Source organism: Opisthocomus hoazin, chromosome 11, assembly GCF_030867145.1.
Source record: "Opisthocomus hoazin isolate bOpiHoa1 chromosome 11, bOpiHoa1.hap1, whole genome shotgun sequence".
NCBI lineage: Eukaryota > Metazoa > Chordata > Aves > Opisthocomiformes > Opisthocomidae > Opisthocomus > Opisthocomus hoazin.
In genome coordinates, this window is record NC_134424.1 from 13,115,968 (window position 1) to 13,143,035 (window position 27,068).

Sequence of the window (27,068 nt, forward strand, 5' to 3'; positions counted from 1 at the left end):
AGCATTCAAGACCCTACTCTGACATCATCTCCTTGTGTGACTCCACACCTTTCTGTGCACCAGTCCTGCTCTCTAGAAGGAGTATGATGCCTGACTGTCTGCCTGATGTGACCTCTTGGGGATGTTTATGAAGATACATACGTAAGGGGTGATGGGCATTAGGAAACACTGGTGATGGTTGCTGTAAACGCTAGAAGTAGCAGTCTTGGTTTTTTTTTTCCCTTTTAAAGAATGAGGGTAGGGGCATGCAAGCATAAACAAGGCTTCATCTCCGATGTGGTAACTGCCTGCATTTCATGCCTGTAACATCCTTCCTTCTTCTGAGAGTGGGTGACATGAAGTCCTCTCCTGTTCGCTCAGTGGTTAAAGCGTGCATACTGACAATGCCCAGAGAGCAGGAAAGTTGCACTTCACTTTGTAGTGGACTAATTATTTTTGAAAGTGTGTGCTTCTGTAGGGCTTTTCATCATCTGACAATTTAAAAGCAGGATTAACCTTTGGAGATGTGTTTGGGGGCAACCAGTTCTGCTTTAAAATCTGTTCCCTGTATTCAGGAGTTCACCTGAATCAGAAAGGTTTCATCCTCCAGCCCCCAGCTTGAACTAATGAAACTTCTTTGAGTCATTGGAGGGAGTGAGAGATCCCCGTCTAGTACGTGAAGTACCAGCGCCTGTGCTGGCCGTCGGAGTGGGCAGAGAGAGACTGCAATGTCCAGAAGTGTTTGTTCGTTTAGGCCTAATTGTACCATGTCCCCCACTAGCTTTACTCCGTTCTCCCCTTTCTCGTGCTGCAATTAATTTCCCCTCTCTTTGTTCCTTACAGGTTGCTGGAGCAGGGTTACCAAAGCGACATTGTTTTCATTGTTCATGGCAAATCCTTCTGCGCCCACCGCTGCATTCTCGGCGCTCGCAGCGCCTACTTTGCGGAAATGTTTGAGACCAAATGGAAGGGGAAGAACATGATAGTGTTGAAGCATCCACTGGTGAGGAAGGCTGTGCTTCCAGCTCTTTGCTTTGTTTTCCTGTTTCAGCTGGGTGAGAAAAGTGAATAGGAAGGACAGTTTGAGGGTTAACTTCCACAGTGAATAGCTCCTGGAGCTCAGAGTGACCCTAGTCAAGGAGAGGGGGCTTGTGGAGGCACTTTATGCAGTAAAATAGCATCTTATTCGGGTAACAAAAGGCTGTAGACTGTATACTTCCCCTTTGTTTCCTCTGTCAAGGGCTCAAATGTATCTTAATTAATTGCAGTAGCAGGTAGCTGTTACCATCTGCCAGCTGCGTTACCGCTCCTCTGTGGGATGAGTTGAGTCTGTCTAATTCCTGGTGCACAGGTGGTCTGTAGTGAAGACATCACCTCCATAATTGGCACTAATTGAGTCCCTTTTGTTGCCTTTGCAGCAAAAACTAAATAGGCCATAAGTGCATTCTATCCATTAATCACCAATACTCTGGCATATACTTTTATAGCTTGATTATGGCTGTGCAGAACCTCTCAGGACAAACATAGTTCTAGTTTCTTAGGACATTACTTAACGTCTCTCCTTTCTCTTTGTACAAGAACACGTCTTTCCTCTCAAATTAAGAAGAGCTGGAAATGTTTATGACCAGTGAAAGACTGGATTTCACAGAGCCTGTATTATATTTGTGTCTTTGGGACACCTCCATTACTCAGGTCCTGTCCCGCTAGGCACAGGGATTAAAATCAGTTGATGCATTTAAAGAGCTGTGTAAGCCAGATGGAGTGGCAGCAGTAGTTACGCGAGGGGCAAAGAAAGTGGGTGCAGTGTCTGAGTTGCTGTTGAAGTGGGGTTTTTTTGACTGTTCAGATTCGTGTTGGTACCCAGGCAAGTGTCGAGCTTGGTATTATGTTCCTGGGAATTGTAAAGGTAACTTTCTCGTGTTTTATTTCAGATTAATCCAGCAGCTTTTGGCTCTCTTCTGCAGTATCTATACACAGGTAAATTATTTACTGTCTAGTGTGTGTGTACATGGCTGGTGGACAGCTGTCTGTGCCTCTGCCGTAGCACTGCTTGGGTGGCACAGGCTTGCAGACAGCTGTGTTTGGGTGCATGAGTCGCCAACACATCCTCTCTGCTGGCAGAAGGGGAGAATGTGAGCAATTCCCAGCTCTTCCAAGATGTTTGTACCTTTTGCCAGTTGTTGTTCTGCCAATAACTATACAGTCAATTTACAAAAAAAATCAACTTAGGTTGTTTGATTGGATGTGGAAAGTGTATTTTTGACTTCAGGAAGGTAAATCTGTGATTTGGGATAACAATCCCATAAGCTGGTGAAAAGCCAGGTTCCCACGTAGGACATTTTCAGCCTGGCAGACCTGAGCAGTGTGTGCTGAATGCTTTGACTACTTTCTAATATTTTTTTTCTGAACAGAAGTTAATCCTAAACCTTCTGTGAAAATGCCAAATGTTGTACTGTAGGCATGCTAAGTGCTAAACAATTTCAGGCCAGGAGGTGGTGCCAGAAAATAACTTTTATCTTCAAGGCTGTCCTTGTCCAGTTCAGTGTTTTCAGAAATGTTACTTGCTACTTTTTCGTTGATGGTAAAAGATTCTGGCATGACAGCTTGTAAGCCTAAAGTCTTTTCTTACCCAGAGCAAGGTAGCCAGTGGTGGCAGTCATGCATGCTGCTGTTGTGCTGCTGATTTTGATTTTCTGAGGGAGTTAGGCATCTTTTGTGTAAGCCTAATGTCTTTGGCCTCTTGAATGAAGCTGTTAGGGTGGACACTGGAAAACAGGAATGTGAATTAGATGCAAAACTGACATTCATCAAAGTGATGGGATGCCAAGTCTTAGCTTCTTGGACTGAGTTATAACCGGGTGCTGAAAAGTGAGGCAAAGTGTGTAATTGCTGAATTTCTGTGCCATCAAGTCTTCAGACTGTTCTGCCATTTTTACACCTAAATGGTATGTGTTAAAAGAGCTGGCTGCATTTGTTCTTGGCAGGTCGTCTTGATATCGATGTAGAATATGTAAATGATTGCAAGAGGTTAGCCAAGCAGTGTCGACTGCAGGACCTCATAGACGATTTGGAGACCAAATGTAAAAAAGTCTATGAATTTGGTAAGCGTTTTACTTGCTGTTGTCTCTGCTGTGCCTGTGTGTCCTTCCAGGGAGAAAGAGGAAAGTGTGGTGATGGATGTTTCATGGTGCTCTTGAGGCTTCCAGAAAATGATTCTGTTGTGGAATTCTCATGTTTGCATGATAGCTTTTAGTCACGGGCTCTGTGTAGGGCAGCTGTAGTGGTTTCTGACACATGCATGTTTATCATTTATACTGAATGTTTTCGTTATAGTAGAGCAGCCATGGCAGCAGGACTTTGCTGTGGTTGCCAGACAGTCAGTGGACCGCTGTGGGGTATATTGAGAAGTGCCTCTCAGCAGAGAGCTTGTTTAAATCCCAGGGGAGATAGATTATGTACAACTAAAAGTCCTTTTCTGCATTTATCTGACCCCTAACCAAAGTAAAACATTTGATAATTGGCTCAGAATGAATGCAGAGAGAGACATAATGCCTCTTTAAGAACAGAGGAGTGTTTCTGAAAGCGTGTGTATATTTATAACACATGTATGTGCGAAACGTTAAATAACGCAATCCTGAATTTAAGGGCTTTTTGTTATCCAAAGAGGTGGTGATCTAATCATGACATCAGCTTATTGCATGAAAAGTAACAGTTGGAGTTTATCATTCATCTCCTTAGGTCAACCTAAAGGACACGTGAATAAGAATCAAAACAGCACAAGTAGGGCAAAGCGGTGTTAGTCACTAAGTAAAAAGAATTATCTGGTAACAAAACCTTCAAGCTGAAAACATCTGATTCTCATTAGATGCTCTGAGTTAACTCGCTTACGTCAGTCAAGTTAATTCTGGTTTGAGAAGAGAATCTAGTCTGTAGCTTTTTAAGTCAATAGTATCTTCTTCCTTGGTCTGAGAGGTAAGGGTGTAGCTGTTCCACCTTTCCCTTTTGAATTATGCGTTCTGATTATTCAGCCTCCTGTGCAGTTACACATAGAGGCAATACTTCTGGCTCAAGAAATTCCTCATCTGCAAGTGACATGGAAGATACTGCCATGGGTATGTCTCCCCTTAGGCATGTGCTAAGGGGTGCTGGGTTAGCACAGTACAGCTGTTCCTGTGTAGACCATGGTGGAAGTCCTTATATCATGGAAGCTATGTCATAAGTCTTATCTCAGCTGTGTAAACACAAATGTAAACATGTGTCTGAAGAGGTTAGAAATGCATTTCTTGGTTTCTTGGTACAAATAGTGTAAGGATACCGGTTGATGTATGAAAGAAGTGGTGGAAAAAGGGAGTGGTGGTGCATACCATGAATAGAAAATAAAAACTACTCGGACAATCAGGTAACAAAATTATCTTGTTGCATCTTTTGATATCAGAGTAATCCAGTGGGATAATGGAGATCATCTTTTTTCCCCTGTTTTTTCCTTTTTATCTTTTTTATCTTTTTCTCCCAGGATCTAGCTGAGATCCTGGAGGCGACCATTCCACATTAATGCATCAAGTTCAAATCTCAAATTAGATTGTGAGAGGAAGAAAAGGTGGATAGCTTGCTAGCTGTCTGAAGCCATTCCATAGTATGTCATTAGCAACATAAGGATCATGATGCCCAGTGGTTAAATTTGTGAACTGCAAAAAAGCTGATTTCTTGGTGGGCCTTAAGAATGGAAAATGGTGTATTAATGTTTCAGGTTGGTTGGGAGTTTCAGATACAAGCTCCACTTGGAAATGTAATACAAACTTCTGGGATGGCACTGGACCGATCATTTAATTTCTGTGTTTTTTGGGAGGGAACAGTTTTTTTAAGGCGTGACAGAAGACAATCAGTGGGTGGTGTAAAGCACTGATGCGAGTACTAGGTCTGATTTTTATTTACGACAGATTGAATTCAAATGAATAGACAGAACTGCTGATAGTGTTAGAAGTTTGTTTCTTGTATCAGATCTCATGTGGAAGCCAGGAAAACTTGATCTCCAGAATGTAATACATACAAGAATTATACAAATTACAAATTGGGAAATGTCTTGGATCACATTGTGTCTGGCACTTGACAAAGCATTGCTGTTCCTTCTAGTGCATGAGGCATCTCTGCTTGTTCTAAGTGCGTGCTGTGGAAGACATCTGATTCAGGTCTGCAGAGCAGGGTCATGTCTTGCATCTGTATTACGAAGTTGAAACGTGCCTAATAAAACAACGTGAACTCAAGCCTGTTCCACTTCAGTGGATAATTGCAGTCCCTGCAATCTCATTATCTAGAGTTAATCAGCATTTCAAAAGCACTTAATATCTCGCATTCACAGGCAGTAGTTTAGGAGAACCCTGAAGAGGATGACCCAGTGCCTTCTGTTGCACCTGAGAGAGGCTTCAGTGTGAATGCTTCCATATTTTCCCCCACATGTGTATTGTGGCTATAAAAACAAAAAACTGTTCCAGTGTTTGGAAGAGCTCAGACAGCATTTGTCCAGATTAAGCCACTTCCTTTAGAAGTGGAGGTATTTGAAAATAAATGTTCTGCAGTTATTTCTACCAGTCTTAGGGCAAAAAGGTTGAGAGCAGGGTTTACGATGCTCACCTTCGTAGCAGAGGCACTGGATGTACAGAGTCTGTGGGTCTAGCTAGTCATGGCATCGAGAGGAGGAGGTATAAGACAGGTATTTGAGTGTGGAATCATTCTGGAAAGGTTTGGGAGTCTGGTGGGTTTTTTTGGTGGCTTTTATTTTTTGTGGTGCATTGACTTGATTGAAACAAAAGACTTCAAAGAAGTATTAAGCCATGGAAACAAAGGCAGCTGATGAATTGGTAGGTGACAGTTCAGTGCTATATAGCTGGGCTAAGCTGGGCAGAAAGACAAAATCCTCTACTCTCAACCACAGTTGGGTTATTCCCTCCAGCTCCTTGCATTGTTTATGTTGCTCTTCAGAAAACCCCTCATTCCTACTTGCAAGAAGGTGATGGTCCCTACTGCTTGCTTGCAGCAAGCAGCTTTTTCCTGTTCTGTCACTTTGATTCTTATTATTTCTGTTAGGAGAGAGTTGCTTGTAGGACCAAATGCTGTGCTCTTGGGTTTGAGAGATGCAGTATCTAAAATGTCTTATGATAGATTTGCTTCTCAGACAAATCACTGTTCTTTCATGTCGCTATGAAAATGCACAGATGCTTTGCAGGTCCCAAGAGAAGAACTCTTTCCCTTGACTACTGCTGAAAACTTGCTGGGTCCATTAGCACTTACAGAGCCTGATTGATTTGGTGACTGTTATAATAGGCACTAAACAAATATAAATGATTCTCTCTGCTGTACAGAACTGCTGATTGCACACTGAGAAATTTCCTTCTCTCACGCTGGTCTGTAAGTGGACAGGGCTCTTCGAGAAAATGCACTCAGTCTTGTTTGTGTTGGTGCCAGGTCTCCTCTTGGCTTACTTACCCTGGAAGTCATCTATCTGAAGGTACTGTTTAGCACTAATAGAGCAGCCTGTCTCCTTGCTGGTGTAGCTGCATGTGTAGCAGTGGTGGTACCTAATGGCCTTGTATTCATAAATTATCCTTCCCTTTCCAGTACCTTTCTGGGATGCTCAGCCTATTTGAGGTACAGTGGTGGCATATCTGAAGAGTACAGCAGGAACGTGGAGGAGGGGGTGGAGAACTTGTTTTGTAGCACATCGTGGTCTTGTTTCGCCCACGGCCCAATGGAGTCATCTGAAGGAGCTCGTGTAATGCTGTGCAAAATGTCAGGAAAAATGAGGTCTCAAGGTGGCGTGATTCACCTGCAAGGGGTTTTAATGCAGTGAATCACGCCTGTCAGAAATTCTTCTGAATGCCTCAGCGTGGGGCCGCTTAACTCTTTTGTACTTGAGAGTTAACTCTGCATCTTTCTGGCTCCCAGCAGCATCTTGAGCCTTCCTCACCACAACTTTGCGTTTTCCAGTGGTGCTCCGTGTTTTTTCACATGCTTACCATGTGAAAAAACACGTATGTATGTGCCAGGGACTCCTGAATGTCTTACATGCTCCAGTCCTCAACCCAAAGCACGCCGAGCTGAAAATAAACCTGGGGTAGTGAACTGCAGGAGGGAGCTTGCCAGAAAGAGGAAAGGCTGTGCTGGCAACGGTATTATAACACAATAGCAGGGCGTAATTTTGGACTGCTGCTCATTTGAAGTTAAGGGAGTTGGCTTCAACGAGCTCCACAGCAACCTTGGTCATAGGCTACAGAAGTATGATGGTGTATTTTGCTTCCCCTTTATCAGGTTGTTTAGCTGTGTAGGCTGGTAGGGCAAGTCAGGAAGATGCACTAAGTCTGAAAAAGGCAAATGAAGTTGCCATCTCTGGATGGTCTGTTTCATCTCTTTGGTGGTGGTAGCAATGCTTCTTTAATGTTTGCAAACAACACAGGCACACCCAGGAGTCCAGGTATTCTGGGAGTCTCTGTGCTTTGGGGGTCTGCAGGTAGAGAGTAGAGGACAGACTCAAGTGGACAGAACTTACTACCTAAACAAGAATAAACCCCTTTGTTCCCTGGAGTGCGGTTGGAATGGCACAGCTGAAATGGGACCTGTGAGAGCACATGGTGGAGCAGAGAGGCACGGGCTTCACCTTAGGTGATGCAGACAGTGGTTGGGGTGGTGGCCTGGAGAAGGCGTTGTATGAGTGTCTCCTTCAGGGATCAAGGGCAGCCTGATCGATGGACCTCAGCTATGGCTGGTGACAACGATTGCAGAGAGCCAGGTGGGCTTGAAATATCCCTGTGCCAACTTTGTGTTTGCCACAGTTGATATGATATTCCAGCACAAGGAATTCAGTGGAGGTTTGAGGAGAGACAGCAATACACACACCCCTTCCAGCCCTCCTCACCAGCTGTACCGAGGGGTGCTGCGTGCATGTTTACATAGAGGAATGGCGTGTGATTTGCAGTAAAAGCTAAACAGCGATAATGCTGATTTTTCCTGGAGTGTCTGTCTTTTCTCTAAATGGGAGAGAATGTTTGTGGAGGAATTTAGGCATCTCTGCTCTGTTGTTTTTTTGCTTCTTCCAGTCTCTTCCAAGCCAGGGACCTGTGTGAAAGTGCTGACGATTGAGCCCACAGGTAACTGCCGGCTGCAGGAAGATCTGGCTCTTCTAGCAGACTGCGCCCTGCCAGCCGAACTGCGGGTAGGGAGCATTTATACTACTTCTGGTCTCTGTGGGGCTGTGGTGTGTGTTCAGTCGCATTCTCTGCATTTGAATTTAGTGCTTGCTTGTTTGCTGGTGCTCCAAATGCTTGAAAGCCTTTTATTGCTTGGAAATGCTGTAAAGTTGTTTAATAAGACTGTTAGTGCTGGTCCTTTCCCTTGGATTTTTCCCCCAGCAGGGTTCTTGGTAAACAAAACATGCAGTTGGTGGGGATTTCCTCATTGACTACAATGGGAGAAGAGTTGGCCCCCAGCTCTTTTTCCTTCTCTCTGCCATCCTTCTTGAGTATCAGAAATGTTTTATCAGGAGGCATTGGTACCCGAAGGGACATATAGATGGAAGATGGCTTGCTGGGCTTGCTTGCTAGGAACTGACACCCAGCAGTGGAGAGGTGCTTTCAGATCCTGGAAGTATTTCCAGCAGACATGTGAGTCCCTCTGAAGCGAATTTGACTTGACTGGCAATAGGTTTGCTTTTCATAACTGCGTCTGTTGACCCTTAGAAATAGCCCACAAGCTGCAGGCTGATGATCACTAGGTTAAAATACCATCAGTATTATTAGTTAGGCTCAGATATGTGGATCTTCGCTTCCCATTGCAGGAGAACAGAATAAGTATTAGTGGTCTTCATTCTCCCTGCATGTGCTGTTTTCTGTAAGATCAGCACATTCACTTCACTCTTACATCTGTCCTTTTTTTCTTCTCTCTCATACCAAACCCTGAATTTAATAACATGAACTCATTATAAGTGGCTCCTGTGCCCAGAGGTTTTATGACTGAGTGATATAGCAAAGTTTATTGCCTTTTTTTTCTTGTTGTCCCCTGCCGAATAGACCTGCCTGGTGCAGAGAATATTTGTGTGCGTGTGCCTGAGTGTGTGACTGACCTGCTGGGTAACGTCTCTTACCTGTAATAAGCCAGCGTGTTTTGTGCTGGCTTTTGGCAGACATATTTCTCAGAGTACTGAGCACTTTGTAGAGGGAGTTTTTCTCCACCAAGTTTCCACCTACCAATGCAGAAATCTTTGCTATGTAACCTGCCTCCTTGAAATAACTGTGTATTCATTTGTGGCTTTCAGTGTGCTTTACTGTGTGTTTGCAGGCTTAAAAGGAGGTGATACTATAGGTAAGCCTCAGATTTACCTCCGCAAGAACTCAAAAAGGATCGTGGGCCTGAAAACAGTGAAATTTACATAAATTCTAAGTCACTTCACAAATGAAAAGAATGCTGTTTGATTCCTTGTTCCCAGACCTTGATGGCACACTCCTGTTGGGTTAAGCTTTGCTTCCCAAGGGTTAGAAACACTCCCCTTTTAATTCTTTCATGCAAAATAGGAGCTGAAAGGAAAATAGGAAACGTGGAGTAATATAATCATCTGACAGCACTGTGAATGCCTCCGAGCTGTGGTTTTCGTGCTGTGTTCACAGACCAGAACTAAGGCAGTTAGAGCAGCGCTGGACTTGTTATGGCTGTAGAAGTGAAGAGGATGTGGGCACACGCCTGTTCACTGGAGAATTTGTATGCCATGAACAAGTGTGGGTGCTTTGTTTAAGCTGATAAATTCTAAAAGATTCCTGTTTTTCTCTCTAGGTCTTTTTTTTTTTTTTTATTGTTAACTTACAAAGAATATATGAACAAAGCTTTTCATCCTACTGCCATTTATAACTCATCCTAATGTTTGCAAATTGTTAAAATCTGTGAATTGGGCAGCTTTGTCCTGGGACGGAGGAATTGCACGTCCCCATTCTTACAGGGTTTGATGCCATACAAGGAATAGTATACAAACTATGTAAGCTAAAATGTCGCAGACAACTGAGTAGTCATGTACGTTTACATCTGTGTTCTTGAGAGAAACATACATCTTTTTTCCAGCCTATGCACAACAAAATAGGTATTCAGCTTCTTAACAGCCAGCATTTCTTGATGGCATTTCAGGTAATGGTCAGATTTTGGCAAGAGACATTCTTAGATGCTGCATGTCATGTAATGCCATATTGCATGAAATTGGGGTGTATGCAACTTTCTGTCTCGCTATGAACAAATAATTTGCATGTAAAGTCTGATATTTGAAGGATTAAGAAAATTCTGTGCATCCCAATTTCATAGTTCAGTAATATGCTATATGACTAAAACAATAACTAATATTTGATATCATATCACTGTTCATTATTAGTTTTTAGAGTGAGAACTATCTAGTCTTCGAACACGTAAACATGTTTATAATCTTGGTATCTTGCTTCTCTTTCCTGGTGATACTTGAAAGCATTTTCTCTTTCAATGTTTGTTTTTAAAAGTGTGTGTTTTGTCTATTTTTTGTTTTAAACTAGTAATGGCCAGAATTTTTCTGACCACAACAGCTGCTTCTCTGATTTGTTGCAATAAAATTTAGCAGTGATGTGTTTAAGTAAAATACCATCAAAAGCCAGGCAACTGTCAAAAACCGTATGGCTTTCTCCACTGTCTGCCTGCCTAGCTCTTCATCCCATGTCTGCCAGACGACCTTTGAGTTGGCCACTCCAGGGCTTCCAGTGTATGAGACTGCAGGCACATCGTTTCCTAGTAGCTGGTTTTTCATTACCTTTTAACTTAAATCTTACTTTCCAAACCAAGAGGAAACCAGACTTAAAAGGATCAGAGTTTGCCATGAAATAAATACTGTTCTCTCCATCTGTATTGACATTTGCTGTGGCTGTAAGAAAATGTGACCATTTGTCACTTTTGGGGTAAAGCTGAATCTTGTAATGCGTAGAAACAACAGTTGGAAGCAAGTAGCTGGGTTCCATCTTGTCTGTCTCTGCACCTGTGTAGTGTGGCTGTCCATGGCAGTTATTCCTGTGCTTTGCTGTGCCCATTTGGCAGCGGCAGATTAACTGAACTGTTTACAACATGCTTCCAATTTTTTTTTTTTTTAATATCCAATCCACTTGCATCTGGTTATGGACCAGTAATCTTCTCTTGGATCACTAACCCCTGTATTTTGTGCTGTAATTTATTTACAGTTTTCTTGCTGAGATAATTGGGCCAAGGTACAAATTGCTGCCACTGATTTGTTTTGTATGGTTTTGCCTCCAGCAACATTTCTATTCAAGTGCTAACAGCAAATTCATAGCAGCAAAGACTTTGTCCTCCACATGTGATGGCTGGAAGATACTGTGAATGTTCAAGCAGTCTTATGCTATAGAGGTGTTGAGAACATTTCTGTATGGTGAATGAGTTATTGTGAGTGTATTTGCACCTCCTAGGCTGGACTGTTTTGTTCTTCCTGGGCAACATGCTTAACTTTGGCAGCTGTGCTTTGTCTGCGCAGGGGTGTGCTGAGGAGGTTGCCTGAATGGGGGGTGGGAGGAATAAGCCATTTTTCTGCAGGAAGATCCTTAAAGGGAGCTGAAATTCCTCAAGCATGACAAGGGAGGAGAGTAGAAGTAGTAGAGATTTAAAAGGGGAGTAAAAGGAAAATTCTGTAAAGCCACTTGATGCTGAATAGGAGAGACAAAGCCATGAACCTTCTTTTGTAGCAGGAATTGGAAATGACCTTGTAAACCTGAGCATCAGAGCAGGGACCAGGCAAAGCTAGAAGCAGGAAGTTGAGCCTAGAGGAGTTTGTAATTCAGGAGACAAAATGAGACAAATAAAACTCCTCTGTCCATTCCAGAGGGATGGATTCCTTTTAAAGATTTACCTTTGGACAGTAAAAGGGGAGCAAAGAAGAGATGCGTGCAGGAGATGTCGAGTTTGTCTCAATTAAAATCATTGTGCTACGAAGAGTGGTGTCTTATCAGAGCCTGTTTCTAGGTTTGTTTTACCTGTAATGTGCCTGCAAAGCTGTGGCCTTGAAAGTCATGTCAGCATTTCCAGGAGAGGACATGGAAGCTGTGGGTATAGCAGAAAGGCAAACAGGGCGGGCAGCTGGGTCATGACTACTGGCGTTTGTAACGGGATGCCACAGAGAGTGTGGCTTCAGATCCCAGACCACGGTTTGTTCGTTGCCTGGAAACATGAGACACAGATAACAGCAAAATATCAGCCTGGGGAATCTACAAATGGGAAATCTGATCTCATCTTCAGTGCTGGATGTGCCCTTTGTGTTCCAGCTGTATGAAAAGCAGGTAATAGGTCAGGTGGGGAGTGTTCCTCGAATTGCTGCATCTCTTCTGGGAGAGGACTTCCCTGACAGGGAAGCACTCACAGGGCAGAGGTGCAATGGAGAGACAGCATTACTGTGAGAGCCATGCGCACCATTTGAATGTCACTGGGCTTGCTCTCCTGTGATTAGGGACCAGAAGCTGCCAAATGTTGCTGTGGACAGACAAAGAGCCTGACAAATGGGTCCCCAGATCGCCATGTTCAGTGATGGTGTGAGCTTTTGCCAGCTTGGTGTCTTGCCACATCCTAAGACCTGTTTTGTGAGCAAAACCCCACTGCATGCGAACTGAGCTTGGCCGAGAGCACCAGCCCAGGGTGCTGCAGGCTGTGTCTTTGTTTAGTTTGGGAGGGAGGAGTCATCTGTATCCTCAGTGAAGCTGAAGGTCAGTTGCTTTCGGTTAAGCTGGAGGCAGGAGTGTTGCAAATGGTGCTTGGGTAGTCTGCGACTGCGAGACTGATCTTTACAGTCAGCCCAGATTTTTCCCAGGTGCCAAACTGGGATGTGACTTTCCTGCATGAGAGGCAGCGGTGATAAACTCCTTGCCCCAGGTGGCTCAGGGGCATGTGTTTGGAAAGCAAGAAGTGGGGGAACCTTTTGTTTCCAGAGATTGTCTTGGCTACATGACTGTGAATATAAACTTTTTTCTACAATTGAATTACGCCGCATATAGGATAAGGTGAAAGTGAAAATATTTGGAAGTGTCACTTTAAAATAACATAAGGCTAACAGATTTTTGTGTGTGTGCGCGCACTGTCTTTGTTGGCATGTGGGACTGGGAGGATGTGTGTTGGTGTTAAAATAATTCACAAGAGCATTAATACTGCAACAACACTATCTTTGGCTGCAGATCAAATGAGAAATTTAAAATGTGCTTTAGAAATGTTGGATAATTCAAGTGAGGCAGTAATCGTAGCCAAACCAATTCAGACTGTTGTATATGTAGAATCTATGTAATCTATACATTACTACATCTACCTGTACACCTACACAGTAACAGGCTAGTCCTGAGCTGTAGTATGCTTATGACACCCATGTCGTGAAGTAAACTTCACCTCCACTTGGTTATCTGCCTTGTTAGGGGGCACAGAAATGCTTGCCAGAGGTACATGGAGGGTCAGGGGAGTGAACAAGGGGGGAAGCTGTAACTTGTACTGGGAATCTCTCTATCAGGAGTGCAAGAACTCCAGTTCCTCACGTCGAAATCTGTGTTCAGAGGATCTCTGGTGCTCTGCCCTGTGCTGAGGGAATGGATGGATGGTTGCTTCTGGGAAGACCAAGAAGTCCAAACTTCGCTTTGGGTGTGTTTAAAGCACGAATGTTAAAGGTGGGGTTTTGTGTTTTTTCTTCCTAGGTTGGTTTTGGGGAGTTGCCATTTGACAGCACAGACAACTTTAACAGTTGTCCTGACGTGTGTTTCCGGGTGGCAGATTACAGCTTCTTGTGCCATAAGGTACGTGCTTGTGCTATGCTTCATTCTCCTCCCGTTTTGCCTTGAGTCTAGTCCACCTGTCTCATACACTCTGCAGAAGCAGAATTGCCTCGTCAGCTGGAAAACCAAAAGTCTTCTTGCAGCTGGAAGCTACATTTAAAGCATTTAGCAAAAAGGCAAACCCTGCCTTTCTTGCAGAGGTGAGGAGATAAATTTATGGATTCAGCTACAACGTTCACAGCTGCAAAATCTCCTACTGCTGGCCTGCGAGTTCAGTGTCTGGAGAGGGGAATGTTTGATCTGCAAGTAAAGGGCAGTAAGAATGGATTTAGAGATCCAACCTCAACTCAAACTCCTGCCCTAATGCCATGCTACTTTAGAATCTCTTCAGTTTACAAATTGTTTTTTTGGTTCTGAGGGTAGGCATGGATGGAAATAAGGTATGGAAAAATGTTGGAGATGCAGCTTCAAAATATAGGGAGAATCAGAGTTACAGAGCATAAACTTCTGAAATATCTTTGAGCTGCTCTGACATGACAACTGGTTGGTAGTGCTGTTTGGCTTGGTGCAGTGAGGAAGATCATAGTATTTTTGGTCTTTCTTCCCTCTACAGGCATTTTTCTGTGGTCGCAGTGATTATTTCAAAGCCCTTATTGAAGACCACTTCAGTGAGAGTGAGGAGCTGCAGACACAGCCCAGCATCCCTGTGGTGACTCTCCACAACATCTCAGAAGACATCTTCATCCGGGTCCTCTACTACATCTACAGTGATGATACAGAGGTGAGGCCAGCCCTGGAGCCCTTCCTGCTGTGCTGGTTAATTCTGGAGGTGTTCACCGCTGTGTTTTCCTACAGCATCTGGAGGGGAGGGGGGGGTGTGGTTTCTTAAATCCCACTGCCCTACTCTGCTACCTGACTTCTGTCACAGGAACCCACATAATGGGACTTGCTGTTAGCCAGGCAGGGATCTAGTTCATGTGCATGACATTCAGGAAGCAAATCCCTAGTTTTTCATCCCATAACAAAAATTTGGAAATTAGGTTGTGCGTTCTATGCTGGCATGACAAATGCAGGGCATTACAGTTTCCCTCTTGGGCTCTGTGGAAGCTGCCAGTAGATGGCAGATTGAACACATTTGGAGATGTGGAAAGTTTGAAATACTCCGCTTATTTACTCTTGGCATCGTAGTCCGTTTTTCCATTTGTAGCAAGTCATTATTTCCACTGTTATTTATTGCTGGGGTGGGCAGAGGTTCCTCTGGGAGACCAATGACTTGCTATGCTCAGTATCCAAGCAGTAACAAAATGGCCCTAACCCACCTAGTTTTCAGCCTAATTGAAGGTGCAGCAGATCTCAGCATTTAAGCAGCTTCCTGCTTTGGTTTTGTGGCAAGTGCTTTCCGCAGGTCTAGCTACAAGATGCCAGAACATGTTCTGGCATTAGGGCTGTGATCAGAGACACTGCTGCACCTGCCAGTGTCACTTGTCCCAAGCAGTATTTCTGCTCTGGGTTAGGTGCCCCATACAGAGCGTGCACACAGCTGTGACCTTGCTTTTGCTGATCTGTTCACCTCTGGGTGGCAGCAGGGAATGTGCGGTAGGGAGAGATGTGTTTAGCAGGCAGCAAGGGCAGGATTGCCATTGGTATGCCAGAGAGCAGATGCTTCACTTGTCTGCACTCTTCCCTCAGCCATGTGCTGAAAGGGCAGGCAGAGAGGGGAAGCAGCGTGTTGGGGTTGTGAAGGTCCTCCTGACCTTGTGACTGCACTGCAGCGTAGCCTCTCCCATCTGCCTACCCTCCTTGTGATGGCTTGCAGGAAGGATGTTCCCCAAGCAGCCATGCCTGTCCAAGGGCTGCCTCAGCTGCCCTATCTGGGCTTGGAACAGAAGGACAGACCAACAACAATGTGTAGGAGCTGAAAGGGTCTTGCTCATATGTTTTCTATGCAGGATGGTGCCATCACAGAAACTAGCTTGGATTTCAAACTGAGCAGCCAAGATACGAGTTTCTGCACCGACTGCATCTGTCATGGAGAAACACCAGAAAAATGGTCAGGGAAACAGGAATATAGCTCACGTTCCAGGCTTATATGTAGAGCATTCTCTCTGCCCTGGGTTTCTCCAGCCAAGTGTCAGCGCTCCCAGTTCCACTTCTCTCTTTTTCCAAAAGATTTACATGTAGTAGTGACAGTGCTTGCAGTTGGAGGGAAGAGTGTGTGCAGAATACAGAAAGGGTTCCAGGCAGAAAGAGAAATTGCTGATCAGAGTTTTTGTGGGGGGTCAAGGGGAACTTGTGGGGGCTCAAGGGGAGCTTGTAGAGCAACGTTTGCTAGGTTTGTGCTTGGCCAAGCGTTTGGGAGCTGCTGCCATCAGTAGTACTGACTCAAATGCCTCCAACTCGTGAAGTTCCTGGAGCTTATGAAAGGGCAAAGCACTTAATTAATAACCCCAAGGACTTTGTTACACCACTGTGGCACTGTAGCATTCACGGCGTGCCTCTAATACATCTTGCATCTTTCTGCACAGCTGTTGCAGTGTGTTATACAGCTGACACGCTTGCTGTGAGTAGGCTCTCCAAACACCAGTGTGGACAGCTGTAGGGGAAGAAGTAACTGGCCTTTTGCAGTTGTCAGAGTGAGCAACCACGTGTAGATGTGGACAGCACTGTTTTTGCTGCTGACCAGTTATCAGGGCAGTGGGCCACACTGCACCAGAGTTACCTTTCCTCAATCTAGACCAGTGCGACTTGGTCTCTAGACACAAGTAATGTCGCCTTCTCCAGAGCCAGGGTACGCTGCATCCTGCAGATTCACCGTTCAAACGGATGTAGGTAACTGTGCTCTTTGCACTTCATGTTAGCAGGAACAGAACTGTGCGAAGAGACAGGCTCTAGTTCCAGGTTAGTGACGCAGATGGCTGACTAAAATAGGATTTGCCCAGCCAGGGGGAAGAGACTGAGTGAAGCTGGAGGTGGTGTCTCCAGTATTATCTACAGCGTTTTTTATCCTCGGATCACTTGCAAGGAACAAAAGTACCCAAGAGGGAAATGGGAGGGTGTTCTGTAGCTCAGGAGCTTGAAAACGTGGAAGGCCATCCACAACAGTGTAAGCTTGAGCATCTGGTACATGAATTTAGTTCAATTTGAATGCCTGTTAAAGCTCCAGTGGTATTTGATGTGCAGAGTCTGTTCCTTACCTAGTTGGGCCTCACCTACAGTTTATTTGGGGTGCAATTTTCTGTTCTTGGCTGTGTCCCTGTGCCAGGGAGGTTGCGCTGGCTGAGTTAGCAGAGCCAGTTTGAGGAAGGAACTTAAGAGGGTTTTGCATGTTTTTCACAAAATGTGAGTCCAGAAGTACAAAATGGGAGGAAAAGTCCAGGTGGGGACAAGGTGCTCTCTGTTGCCAGCCTGTTCTGTTTCTCCCTTTGAAGGGCTTTCAGTACCTCTGGTAAAAGCTACCTCCTTCCACTGCCACACTGAACGTTTCTTAGCAGCCAGCTTTTGTCTGCGTTTCAGTTGCATCATTGCTTTGTGCTCAGCTAGGGGGGTTAGCTGCAGCATTGCAAACTTCTTGCTTTGTGCTGAGCAAGCTGCCTCTGCAGCATTTTAAACTCCTCTGGGTAACTGAGTGGAAGCCCTAGCCCAGAAAGGCTGCGCTCCTGTCTCCCCATAGTACTGTTAACGTTTGTCCGGTAATGGACCAAACAACAGTTCAGGGAATCTCTGCTAAAACACAGGAGAAGATGGCAGTTTGCCAGAGACAAGTGAAGTGGGTAGGACTGGACAGTAATTCCCCTCTTTCCGTTCCCAGCTGTCCCCGGAAAATGCCTACGACGTGCTGTGCGTGGCAGACATGTACCTGCTGCCTGGGCTCAAGCGGCTTTGCGGCAGGACCTTGGCGCAGATCCTCGATGAGGACAACATTGTCAGCATCTGGAGGATTGCAAAGCTGTTCCAGCTGACCCGGCTGGAGGACCAGTGCACGGAGTACATGGCAAAGATCATCGAGAAGGTAGCAGAAACATTACCACATGTGCATGTAAATGTAACTGCACAGTGAGCCATAGATACAACAGATCTAATGGCTGTACTTGGTCTGTAATAAATGGTTGCCCTCTCTGGCTTAATGTGCTTCCTGAAAATGAGCAGTGCTTAAGTGGCAAAGCACGCGGTGAGTTAGGGCAGAGGATGAGGAGTGTGGCAGTACCTGATGTCACTGCAGTACGCCAGATGCTGCTGGCTGTCTAGCTCCTCCCTGTGGGGTGAAAAAACTGCCTGAAAAGTTCTGCAAATGCCACGGGCAGGTGACTTTCACTGAACTTTCAGCAACTGTGCCCAGAGCAGCAACGGTGTTGCCTGAGTATGCCAGTCGCAGCCTGGAGAACCCAGTGGGGGGTGTGCAGGGGAGCTCTGTGCAGGAAATGTTTTGCGATGTTTGCTGGAGGGAGTTCTTCCTGGCATAATGCTATAGAAAGGAGTAATCAATGTGATCTCTGCTCCTCTGCAGGATGACAAATCTAACAGTAGGGGTTTCCACAGGGGAAATTTGGCCGTTGAACAGCCAAAAGTAATGAACCTAACACTGAAGTTTTCTTTATGGGGCTCCATTTAATTGTAATCCTGAGCGATTATAGCTTGAAGTTTCAGGACTTGTGGAGAAAGTTGCCATATGAAAGGATAAACTGTAATCTATGGGGTGTTCTTATCCTGAGACAGATCTTTATAAATGGCTTGTACAGTTCACATGGGAATGTAACACTTTTACCTGCAGCTTGAAAGGTGTGAAATTCTTTTTGGCATGTGAAAACGGCAAAGGAAATTATTCTGGGGCTGTTGGTTTGTTCAGTATATAGTTTGGGGATGACAGGCATTTCACCCAGATTCTGGCGTTTGAAAAAGGGATTTGGTTTGCAAGCTGAATGACTATTCCAAATAGTAACTGGGCAAGGTAGGGCTTTGCTTGTGTGTTCTGTGTTCCCCTTGCATTCCCCTTCTCTAGCCTGAGTGGGAGTCCTCAGACCCTGCATTGGCAGTGCTCCTTCCTAAGGGTCTTGGCATAAATGAAACCACTCCACCTGTTCAGACACCAGCAGATGCCAGCGACTTGTGGAGATGCACTGAGGATGGCAACTGGGAGAGATTTTGGCAGTGTGTGTAGCACAGAGCCGGGCTCAGCAACCTGCCGTGCCCAGGCCCAGTTTGGTGGTGTAGACAGACGGAAGCTGCCTCTCACCCTTCAGTATGCCACATGTTCCTGGGGAACTTGACGTAAAATCATTCACGAGTGACCCGATTCTGTCAGGTTGGGTGCAGAACAGAGCAGCTGCCTTGCTGTGATCTGCTGGTTGGCTGTTGGTGATAGGGCTGAGAGCCGTGGTGGGGATAGTCATCTGTGGTTCTGAACTGGGCCATAAGCCCTCGCTGGCTCGCCTGTTGCAAGACGTTTCCCAAAAGTGTCTGGCAGCATCTCCCGGTTCCTGCTGAGGAGCCTCCCTGGAGGGAAAATTGTGTGTATTCATGTGCCCCAATACCAGAACTATGGATGCTTAGTTAGTGGGTATTACAGTGAGCTGTTTGACGTGCAGATTGCTTACAGTTGTGACCACTTACTGTTGCAGTACTACTACCTCCTTAGGGTGAATGGCAGGATCTCCAAGTAGTGTCTGTAGGAGACATGGGAAGATTTGGGTTTCCATGTACTCTTAGCATTCCCTTTTCTTCTGTGGGATCCCTCAACAGTGGCTGAGCCCATTTCTGCAACCCTTTATATCCCTATACCTGTTGCCTTGTCTTCCTAATGGTTCTCTTTTCCAACCCGTCCAGCTGGTGGAGTTGGAGGAGTTTGTGGCCGCTGTGAAGGAGAATGCAGAGGCTGTGGAGGAACGACAGGAGACAGACTCCATCCCTCTGGTCGATGACATCCGCTTCCACATCACCAGCAACGTGCAGACTTACAGTGCTATTGAGGAAGCCAACCAGAAACTTGAAGCTCTGGAAAACCTCCTGGCCAGTATAGGGCTTGAGTGCTGATGTGTGCAAACCCTGCCTGTCATAGGCAGCCTGCGTAGCCCCCACTGGGTTGGCTCGGAGTGCAAGAACATCTGAGTCTCTGAATGTCTCTCTTCCCCTGCTTTGTCCTCCTTCCCATCCACTTTCAGGCATGGTTTCTTTTTAATTTATTTATGTCTCGACATTTGCATATGTGGTTTGTGTTAGGTTTTATTTTATTTCTTGTTTCTTCATTCAGAAGTAGCTCCCAAAGCTCAGCCCAAATCGGTAGCTGCTGCTTTGTACAATACAATGCGGATAGGAGACTGCAAGCTGTTGGGGGTGGCAAGGGAACTGTTCTGGGGGACTTGCCTGGTGTTAGTACCTATCCTGTTCTGTTCGCCAACAACGCTCTTCTGAAATTGGTTCATGCCAGGTTTTTTGTTGAATTGCCACCAGCAGAGCAAGAAAACTGTATTAAACTCTCCAAATAGGTATAGTGGAGGGGAGGTGGCCTTTCTTTCACTGTCATGATTAGAAGATTGGCAAAGGTGGGCAATGCTTCCCTAACAGGGACACAGGAGTACTTGGCTATGTGGAAGGCACTGTCTTCACCTGCTATTCTAGTTCTTAGGTGAAAAAAACACAAAGTGATTTCCGAGTCTTTGCTAGCTTTTCACTGCTTTGAAGTGCTCAGATGCTCTGAACAAACATCTTTGGGAATACAGTAGAGACCAGAATACTTCCGTTCTTGGAAAGCAGTAGCTTTCAACGCATAAAAAAAGGGAGACCACCCCTTTTCTTCCCAACAGGGGAAGGAAATATCTTCCTCTTGGAAACAGCAGTTTTCCCTTTCTTTTTGTCCACTGTGGTAAAGCAAAACAGACTTGCTGGTAGGTCAGGGAAGAGGGGTCACCGGAAGCCTTTTTTAAAAGGAAAAGGGGCCTTCTGGGTCTCTCGCAGGGGAGCTGTCCCATGCTGTCCCACTCGTCGACCTTCTGACTTTGCTCAGCCTTGAGCCTTGTAGCTTCATTGTTCTCCAGGAAATTCACTGTTTGTACTAATGAATGTTTTTGAATCTGTGTTCTGCAGTAGGTCGTGTTATCTCGTGTTGTCTCCCTAGACTCTTAATGAGGGTAATGATGTTCTTTCTCCTTGGCGCTAATCAGCAGGCGATACCCCTGCATAAAGCTTGCCTTGCCAAAAAGGCTGGCTTCAGAGCTGTTGGTCTCCAGAATGGCACGTTATGAGAGTCTCGGGTCCCCAAGGCACGGGCTGGGCATGCTTGTCTGTGCTGTGAGTTGGGAGGGAGCACACAGAGAATCTTGCACAGGCAGCGAGCTGCCATTGCTAACGCACATTGTCCTTTTGGCCACTTTGTGAGGCAAGAGCTTGAAATAACCTGTCAGGTGTGCTTTTAGTGTTTGAGGTGGGAACTGGGCAGGGAGCCCCCACAGCTTCAGGGCATTGTTTGCTGTAATGGTAGCAGTGCTTCACATGGATAAGGAAAGGGTTTGGAGATCCAGCGTTTAGCAGGGACTTGTGTCAAGTGTGTATATACTGGGAGGATGGGTTTCTCTTCTTTGCTAATCTCGCCAGGTGAGAGGCGGATGCTCCCACACCACGTGAGAACTGCAGCCTTACTGCCCCTGCTCAGAGCGGCTGCCTCTGTCTGGCGTGTGTTGAAGCTGCTTGCGTGTGCGTGGGCAGGCTTTGGGCACCGCGGGCACTGGGCAGGCTGGGTTCGGTTGCAGTGGGGAGGGGGCACTGGGATTTGGCCGCTGTACTCACGAGAAGCTGGACTTTGGCTAAATCGTGTCGGGATTGAGTCGCACTCAGCAGAAGCTGGGGACAGCTGGTGAGGCAGGAACGAGGTGCATTGACTTAACTGGACCCCAGATGCTTGTGCACTTTGTCATCTGTGTTTAACTGGTTTCTCTTGCAGAACAAGTCTCTTTGGGACAGGGCATGGTGGCTGCAGGGCTATATTAAAGCAGGGCGTGCTTCAATTACGTTTCGAAGTGCAGGTTCTTGTGGTTTGTGTTCTGCAGCCAGATGAGGGTGAGGTAAAAGGCCGTGTCCCTGCAGGGGTGTGTTGCTGTGTGGAAGCAGGGAGCAGCAGGGGTGTGCTGCTGTTTGCGGTGGTGATGTGGAGGGGAGCTGTGTGTTTGTTGTGTGATTCGTGGAATGTACCTCCATGTCTCTCTCTAAGCTTGGTGTGGCTTTGACAGGACCACCAAAGAGCCAGCGCAGCTTGAACTGGTAAGGGCATTTTGGTGGACTTTAGGAGTGGAAGGGCTATTGAGAACGCTTTAATATGGAGTCCCGTGTATTTTGGGGAAAGAGGTGTGGAAGCAGAGCTGCCTGTTTTCTCGCTCAGTGGAGTGTCAGGCTCGTGAAAGGCTGCTACAGAAACCGGCAGCTTAACCCAGCTGGTTCAGTTCCCCTGCATTTCTCCTGCCTTTGTGGCTGAAGATGACACTGAACGTAAGCAGGATGTTTAGTTTATCACATCCCCTCTGCTCCTCCTGCATCAGTTCCGCATCTGACATCTTAGCTGTCGGCTTTCCACAGCAGTGGTTGTGACAGCTCTGCACAAGGCTTGCACGGAGCCACCAGTGAACAGAACGTGGCCTTTGCCTTCTGCTTGTACTGAACGAGATGCAGAAGCAGGATTAGCGAGGAATGTGCTAATGCTTTTCTCTGCAGATGCCTCAGCTGCTAGAGGAAAGTGGACACTGGTAGTGGGCAAAGCAGGAGGAAGGCGGAGGAGTGGCAGCGGTGCTGGGAAGTGTTTTCCCTATGGCTGCTCTTGAATAATTCCATTCCTGCGTCCTTAAGCATGGAGCAAGCGAGGCTGCAGTTGTATACGTGGGAGGAAGGGTCAGTGTGGCCTTCTGATCTGCCTCACAAGCAGTGCAGTTCTGCGTGGGCTGCCAAGCAAACGTCTCATCTGTCTGCGTGCACTTAGTGGTCACATCTGTGGGCCCCGTCAGATTGCCCAATTACTTGGGGAGCTTTCACCCCCCCACCCCCCCGGTCCCTTTTGGCAAAACAGGGCTATCAAAAAGCATGCATAAGCAGATGGTCAGCATGCGGGCGAGCTCTCTAATTAAGATGAGCCAGGTCAAGACTTAGGTTTGAATTCACTTTATTCTTGCTGCAAATAATTTTATCACAAAATAAAAACCTTTTGATTTGTCTTCTGTTGCCAGCGTCCTTTTTGTGTTCTCTTGCCTCTGTCATTTTTATTTACTACTAGCCACTTGTTGAATTAAGAAGATTGTAAAATTTATCAGAGCAACAGTATATTTAAGAAGAAATGTGTAAGCATGTGTGCAGCAATAAAATAGTATATTTCACTATATCTGTTCCTGCTGTGGCCTTTTTTTTACCAGCTGATGGCATCAGCATGACTTTATTTCTGAAAGGAGACACTGTGCTCCTTCAGCTTACTTTCACACACCTGGGCCAAAGGCTGGCTCTGCACCGCCGGGCTTCCAAGCAGTGAGGAAAGCGTGACTCTGCTCTCCTCCCTGGGTGACCCGTTTGCGCAGTCCTGCCAGGACACGGGCTTGAAGCACCGACTTGTTTTTACTGGCTCCCTGCTCCCAGGATTATTCTGTTTCAGCAGCAGCACCGCGGCACAGGCCTGGTCAGCGTGGTGGTGGTGTTGGTCTTGGAAAGTTGCTCTGAGCAGCCCCGGACAGGTAAGTTGTCCCTCCCTCTGTTCCTGTCACCCTGCGCCTCTGTCGTCGCTGACTGTCCATTGAATCCAAGGATGGAGGTTTCTCAGCCTCTGTGCTTAACTGCTGTGACTTGTCCAGGGCACTCGCGGAGCCTCTGAAGCCTGTGTGTTCTCCAAAACCTCAAGTCTGCTGAAGTGTCGGGGCAGTCCTTCCTCTCTCCTTCAAGGACACGGATGCTTATTTTCTCTATTGCCTTCTTGTATGTCTGGGCGGCTGCGATAGTCTCGGTGGCAGTAACTAAGCTGCATCTGTGCAGCCCCTGTTGACTTCGGACTGTGATTGGCATTCAGCGAACGGGGATCCAAGCCCGTCCCCATGGCTCCGGGTGGGAACGTGCAGGGTTTTTTTGGGGGGGATACGAATAGCGTCTGAATGACTAATGCTGTTGAAAGGTGGGACTGGACTTGGAAAAGTTCAAGCACTAGTCAGGTTTGTGGGACTTGGCAGACTGCTTACAGGGAGCATCATTGTGCTGTGAGAGCCCGGAGTAAAGCACTAGTGTCTTTAAAAGGCTTGAGCTGTTCGTGTTGGTAGCCATGGTCAAACTGTGGAGACGGCTCCTTCCCACCTAACCGCTTGCTGTCAGTGTGCGGTGACAGACTCCTGGGCTCAGGGTGATGCTGTTTCTCTCTGTCTTGCTGTGGGCAACCCAATGAAGCCCTGCACAGCCTGGGGAGCTGGATTGTGTCTCTCTGCTCAACTGCCAGGGATGGACAAACCTAGCGAGGGCTGGTGATGGGAAACACAGGCTTGGCTCCATTCTCCGCTTGCAGGGGTTGGGGTGCTGGCAGAGTGGGTTTTTGTTTTAGCTTCTAAGCTAAAACAGATTTGACGTAACACATTTATTGAGGTAAGAGAGGCCACACTGGCAAACCATTTGTCCGAGTTGGGGCTTGTTTTGAGTAAAGGTCCTGGCTCCACCGGGGTTGCTGCTGGCCTCAAAGAAGCACTGAGGGAGAAGGGCAGAGAACCACTTTTCTAGGGTTGCAAATGGTTTCTAGGGTTTTAGGTTGGAAATCAGAGGTGGGTTGTTGGCAATAACCAAGGCAAGGGCTGCAGAGAGGCAGTGTTAGGGGACAGCAGCCACATTTGGGTGCAACTGTGGACATACAGACCCTTAAGGCCAAAGCCAAGCTACAAGCTACCTGTGATCAGCATCTGGGGAAGGGGGCAGGCACGCACATGCCTTTCGGTTTTCCTATTTGTGGTTAACTTTGTAAGCCTACAATTTTGGGACGAGGTTTGAAGGGCATTTCAGGAGACTAAAGAAAGCCTTGGAAGAGGATCAGTACCCATGCAAGGAGCTAGCTCTGGTCCCAAGGGTTGGGCTGCTCAGTTCCCAAAATAAGCTCTGAGAACCGAGCGTGAGAGCTTCCCTCTTGCTCCTCCTGTTACCGTCAGAGCAAGCTTGAGGGGAAAGGGAGCAGGACTGGAGAGGGAGATCTGCTCTCTTCTGACTGCAGTTCCGTGCCAGTGGCTCTGCCTTGTGCCCTGCTCTGTCAGCTGCTGTGGCAAAACACGAGGCCGTTGCTTTGGTGTGGTGGGTTGGGAAAGAGGGAGGTGGGGGGAGTGCTGTGGCGTGGCCAGATGCATCGGTTCGTGGCTTCGGGGTAGGGTGGGGTTGGTCTTTCTAAAGAAATCCAAAGTAACTCGATGTCGCTTTGCCATGGAGGAAACTGAGCTGGTCTGCGCTGCACTGGGATGTCATTAAAACCCCAATAAGAAAAAATGCCTCCCTCTTTATTCTTTTACCATACCACTTCTTTGCGAGCCAGGGTCACCCCAGTACCACTCGTACAAGGCTGCGGCAGTGATGAGCCATGCGAGCGAGGCTGCGCAGAGACCTGCTCTGGAGGGAAGGCAAGTGAATGTGTTAGTTGCTGCTCCTTGAGATACGCGTTAAGAGATGAATGCTGATCTTTCAAGGCTAAGATGACATTATATCTCTCCCTTCTGCTCAGAAGGTTTCATTCTAACACATTCTTGGCATAGCGTAGCAGAACTACCATTATTTCTATGAATTTTATTAAGATTGCTTCCATAACGGGAGCCAGCAATCTGCTCTCTAGAACTCCCTTCCCCCTTCCTCCCTGGATCTAAAACTGAAAATCATCCAGGAGTTTTAAAACAAGTTTGTTGGCGGCAAGTTCAATCTCTTTCCCAAAAGCTCTCTTTGAGAAGCTGGAAATGCTTCAGGCGAATTGTGCAGAAAGCAGCCGTGCTGCTTGCCCAGTCCGAGTGCCTGTCGGGCACAGCATCTTCAAAGCCATGCAAGGCGCTGGCTCTGGCCACGCTGCCCCAGGGTGGCTGCTGCTTCCCTTCCTGGGGCCGGGGGAGATGCTGTTTCTTGTTCCCCGATTTCATTTGACCTTTTCCAATCATGCATGCAATTAAACATCAGTCTCCAAGTCTGAGAGCCCATGAGGGAAAGCGATTCTCTTGCTTTGCCGACTGCCGTGCTGGCTGTGTTAGCAAGGCAAACCAGCCTTGCGTGAAGTTCTGTCTTTGCTGGGGGTCCAGGACTTGCCAGTCAGGCCAGTGCCCCCAGGCTGGGTTTGGTGCAGCGCAGCCACAGCGTGGGATGTGCGCACACTTGGCATGGGAAGAGAGGACTTGGTGTTGGAAGAGTGCGGGGTGAGTCCTGGAAGATCAGCGCCGTCGGGGCTTCTGATGCAGCAGATACAAGGGCTGCCCTGTGCTGTGGGCAGGCAGCTTGTTGCTGTCCCTGCAGCCCAGCGTGAGGGGGAAACGGATCGGGTTTTTTTTCCCCTGCCTCTGGGTAAGGAGCCAGAGTTGTTGGTTTCTAGCAAGTAGATGCCTTCTGCTCCAGGGTTCACTGCGTTGGCCTGAGGAGAGCTGTGCTGCTGTTGCCGTTGCACGGTTTTTCATGTAAATGATGGCACAATTTGGATACAAAGGCTGCTGACCTTGGGAAGGCTGGAAAGCCCTGCTTTGCTGGGGCTCTGGCTCCCGGCGGGGTTTATCATGGTCTGGCAGGGGTTTGTTTGCCTTTGGTCATGGACCCTTCCTAAACTGACACAGGGAAGGTACCGCTCATCCTTTGCACCCGAGCTGCCATTGCTTCGCCTCTGCCGTCCTCCTCTCTGCGTGTTTTCTGACAAGACAAGCATTTTCCATGCTGGACATCTTGCCCTCCCCTCGCCCCCCCCCCCAGGCCAAGCAGCTTTCCTTGCCAAGTTTCTTCTGTTTAGACATCAGCGCGTATCATGCAATCCATCCAAACTCTTAATTGATCTCTTAAGAATTGTTTTTCATCTGAATTCCTGGAATGTTTCCAGCCACTGAAGAGCTTCCTCCGGAGGAAAGAGAAATTAATCCCGCGTCCCTCCTTTCCGAGGACCGCGTGGCCGCGGGGAGGCCGGTTGTTTGGCTTGCTCCTCTTGGGAGATGTGGGCTCTGCAGTGTTTGCTCATGGATGTGGCTGTTTGGTTTAAGGCAGCAGTTGTTAGGAGAGAAGCAGGAAGGTGAGTGGTAGCTCCCCATCAGCAGCTTCCCCATCAGATGGAGAAAGAAAGCATCCCAGACTGATAAACTGGGA

General features: G+C 46.9%; 1 protein-coding gene across 1 annotated transcript in view; it reads left to right on the forward strand.

Annotated features, from left to right (window-relative positions):
- ABTB1 (ankyrin repeat and BTB domain containing 1) overlaps window positions 1–23,127 on the forward strand; it is a 28,959-nt gene extending 5,832 nt beyond the window's left edge. The window contains exons 5-12 of the mRNA XM_075432694.1: window positions 823–982; window positions 1,911–1,956; window positions 2,964–3,080; window positions 8,067–8,182; window positions 13,698–13,796; window positions 14,389–14,556; window positions 17,584–17,784; window positions 19,596–23,127. Coding sequence (XP_075288809.1) covers window positions 823–982; window positions 1,911–1,956; window positions 2,964–3,080; window positions 8,067–8,182; window positions 13,698–13,796; window positions 14,389–14,556; window positions 17,584–17,784; window positions 19,596–19,802 — 1,114 coding nt within the window. The 3' untranslated portion in view covers window positions 19,803–23,127. The remainder of the gene's footprint in view (window positions 1–822; window positions 983–1,910; window positions 1,957–2,963; window positions 3,081–8,066; window positions 8,183–13,697; window positions 13,797–14,388; window positions 14,557–17,583; window positions 17,785–19,595) is intronic.
- The last annotated feature ends 3,941 nt before the right edge of the window (window positions 23,128–27,068 follow it).